At 36.9% G+C, this 4,277-nt stretch overlaps 1 protein-coding gene across 1 annotated transcript; it reads left to right on the top strand.

Moving 5' to 3' along the window:
- Positions 1-3,075: 3,075 nt before the first annotated feature.
- Positions 3,076-4,023, top strand: LOC128245895 (uncharacterized). Its single transcript, XM_052964114.1, has one exon. It carries the CDS (start codon positions 3,076-3,078, stop codon positions 4,021-4,023), a length of 948 nt encoding a protein of 315 aa, XP_052820074.1.
- Positions 4,024-4,277: the final 254 nt, after the last annotated feature.

Raw genomic sequence — 4,277 nt, 5'->3', positions numbered from 1 at the left:
AAAATCAGCAGTGTGAGGTCTGTAAAAGTAGACGAGGGATGGTTAGGCTCCCAAGATAAACTTAAAGTTAGTTTTTTGTATGTTTTAACCAAAATGTCGTACCATACGTTATAGTTAATTAATAAAATACTTATTAATTAGGTGATTTAATATTGTCTTCGGTCAGCTGTATTTGCCTTCGACTATTGGGCTAGAGCTATTATACAGCTTACCTCGGACAAGTGACTGGGTCAGTATGAAATCACCTTATTAATTATATTATAATATGTATACTGTATGTAGATATATAACACATTCACCGATACTACAGAAAATGATATTCATAATTGTAGTGAGGAACAATAAAAGTCAGCCTAGGTGAAATGTTATCCTTTTTAAAGGTGCACTCTAACAGATTGACCGATTTGACAACTTTTTTTTATTTTTTTTATCTTGAAATGAACCATTTTTGCGTAAATGTTTACAATTTTCAATTTCCTTTATGAATAAACAACAACAAGTTACAGAGCTAATCAGCTGAACATATATTTGTAAAACCAAGCATATGATCATTCAAATGTTAATTGCTTTACTAAATATTTTCGGCACAATAGAGCCCTTCCTGTCAATTTCTTGTAAAAAATATGTAATTGTTGAATGTTTGTAGTATGGTTTTACACAAATAAATGGCTTGATGCAACAATATTCAACGTTTTAGTGGTCTACATAGTTGGGTATTAACTACCTACTAAATGGGTCAACGACCGACTGCTAACAAATTATTAGAAAACTTGAGAAATACTGCGTTCCCATTAGACAAAGAAATATGTTGACCACTAAAACATCAGAGCTCTTATTTAAACCTTAGATGATGTTCTATCTTTTCAACAAGCATTTTGGTTCATCATTCATGCTTAATAAAAGGAAGAAGATACGTTAGCGTGTCCCTTTAAAACATATTAACCATGTATTCCATTTATTACCTGACATTGTCACTTCTATGATCCCCACCTGGCCTGGAACTTGACCACTTCTCATATGTTACATGGCCACTGGTCAGCGTTAAAGGAATTGGAATTATCTAGAAATGACAAGTGAGTGACGTTTACTTTTCTTACGGCGCGTTTACGACGTTGACCAACGATATTTAATCCGCCTGCCCACTGGTCACTTCGCAAAGGATAGCTGTCAGCCACTTGGATCGTGCAGCCAACTCGTAAGTACAATGCTTTCTGTATTTTGTGAACCCTTCTGTTAAGTTACACAGCGATTTAAAAATATCGGATTATGTAATGATTGAATAGAAATAAATATCATTTAAGTACGTTTGAGGTCTATATTTTATAGTTCAATATTATGTATATGCTTAAGTAATCATTGTTCAAAATACAAACTTTGTATTTTAATAGCACTAAGCTATATAATGTATGCTTTATGTATGCTTTAGGTGATAAATGCTCATCTAAAATTGGAATTAAATGCTTACATCATAAATGGAAGAAAAGGCAATGAGTTCAAACATATCTTAATGCATTCAGAATTTTGATTTAACGTTGTTAACGTCATCGTTGTGTACTTTCAAAATGTTTTGATACTGACATGGAAAATTAACGTATACGCGTTTGACCTGCTGTATTTCTAGCAATATATACTAGTAGTAGGACAACTGTTTCATCATTTCTTGCTTACACTTACAAATGTGAGCTCATCTTCAAATAAAATAGTCCAGGTTTGAAAATTAAAAATAATGTCGTAAATCATACTTGAACCAATCTCTAAACAATCCAACAAATGTGCCTTAAGCTAGAATAATACGACCGTGGAACAGCTTTTGCTTAATAAATCTGCAACGTTTTATTTGCTTTAAATAAATGGTTTGCATTTTTACCGCCAAGTGTCTTTTGGTTTCAATTCGTTTGTTCGTAAAAACATGCCTTTTAGAATTCGTAACAATTACATTTCTATTAATATTTTCATTAAACGTTTAATGTTTAGATCCAATTTATCATTATGACGATTTCTACTGCTGCTATGTTGTAAATAACATATAATGAAGTGGTTTTTTTCTTTTAAAGTGACAATCTTATTCAAAATTAATACATTCACATGTATATCAAACATAAATTTTGAGTGAAAAACCTTTACCTACTTATTAGATGATGCATTTATGGAATATTCTTTTTACTGATAACATGATTGTAACCGTGTATTTATTAGCTGAACAAGCAAAAGTATTAAACGATAAATGAGCACTTAAAGATTTACTGTGATCCACTATCGTCTCATAAGGTTGAAATTCCGTGTTTTCTGCATTGTACTCGGTATCCTTCATAAGAACCATTGTTTTCGACATGTATTCACCCTTTTGGTGTATTGCTGCGTTTGTATTAATTGTGGTAAATTTTATTTGGGGATAAGAGTTAATCGTTAATGTTTTAAGAAATATTTTATTAAAACGTTAGCATTTTTAAAATTAGTGCCGTAGTATTTTGTTAAAAACATACTTTTTTTCCAAAAATTGCAGTTCCACAATCAACACATTTGTTTATTTAGATAACTAAAAGGATGCATACATATCGAAAATACTGATTCTTATGAAGGATACTGTGTTTGATTGGAAAGTAATTTGCATAAAGCACGGTAATTCTACCTTAAGAGGCGATCGGTGATATTAGTAAATCCTCATATTATGGAACGTCACAACGTTCGTATATGTGACATCATGTACACTTTTGTCTAAACGACATACTACGTATTATAGACATGTTGTTATGTCTGACAAGAATGTTGATATGTCTAACCGACATGTAAGTATGTATAACAATAATGTTTTCATGTCTAACCATCAAAGTTCGTGGTATAATAGATACTTTAAAACGTTTAAACTTTCAGTTTTCTGAGTCTGAATCTGACACTCCAGACTCGTGACTACGGACAAAATGTTAAAAGTCGCAAGAATATGTTGGTTAAAAACACAATGTGTTCAAAATCTTAAAAGACGAATTAGCTTATTTCAAAAATAAAGGCGCAGATCGTGAACGCGGATAGTTTGAAAATGTTTATTGTTCTTTTGTATTCTCATTAACAGGTACAACCATGCTGAAGTCTGCTTGTGTTCTGCTCCTGTGCCTCGCACTTACCAATGCCTACTATGGCAAAGGCGGTAAAGGGGGTCGAGGAAATGGTGGCAATGGCAAAGGCGGCTATGGAAGTGGATATGGCGGCATGAGCAGTTATGGCAACAACGGCGGCTATGGCGGTTATGGCAACAACGGAGGCTATGGCAATGGCGGTGGCTATGGCGGCAAGGGCAACAATGGCGGCTATGGAGGCTATGGCAACAACGGCGGCTATGGCAGTTATGGCAACAATGGCGGCTATGGCAACGGCGGTGGCTATGGCGGCAAGGGCAACAATGGCGGCTATGGAGGTTATGGTAACAACGGCGGCTATGGCGGTTATGGCAACAACGGAGGTTATGGCAACGGCGGTGGCTACGGCGGCAAGGGCAACAATGGCGGCTATGGTGGCTATGGCAACGGCGGTGGCTATGGCGGCAAGGGCAACAACGGAGGCTATGGAGGCTATGGCAACAACGGCGGCTATGGCAATAATGGAGGCTATGGCAAGAACGGAGGCAATGGAGGCTATGGCAACATGGGTGGTTATGGAGGCTATGGCAACAACGGTGGATATGGCGGCAAGGGCAGCTCTGGCGGTTATGGAGGCTATGGCAACAACGGAGGATATGGCGGATATGGCAACAACGGAGGCTATGGCAACAATGGAGGCTATGGAGGCTATGGCAACAATGGAGGCTATGGAGGCTATGGCAACAACGGTGGCTATGGCGGCAAGAGCAACAATGGAGGCTATGGCAACAATGGAGGCTATGGAGGCTATGGCAACAACGGTGGCTATGGCGGCAAGGGCAACAACGGTGGCTATGGAGGCTATGGCAACAACGGAGGCTATGGAGGCTATGGCAATGGTGGTGGCTCTGGCGGCAAGGGTGGCTATGGCGGAAAATATGGAAAATATTAAAGTCATTTAGGTGAGAATGAATATTTTGTTTGCACATTTTTAAATAAGAATTATCACTTTGTGTTTATTTTACTTGAAAGGTTAACACCAACGTTTCCTAGGCAATACCTTTTCGGATTACTTTCCAAATACATATATACATAAACATATTCTGATTTGGTTATTTCAGGAGGATAAATTTCGACCGCATTGCTCAATGGACAACGAGACAGAAAACATAAATTGTTATTTCATGTTGTATGTATTGTTAGTTT

This window comes from Mya arenaria, chromosome 9 (genome assembly GCF_026914265.1).
Source record: "Mya arenaria isolate MELC-2E11 chromosome 9, ASM2691426v1".
Lineage (NCBI taxonomy): Eukaryota > Metazoa > Mollusca > Bivalvia > Myida > Myidae > Mya > Mya arenaria.
This window is presented reverse-complemented; position numbering and strand designations above follow the sequence as displayed.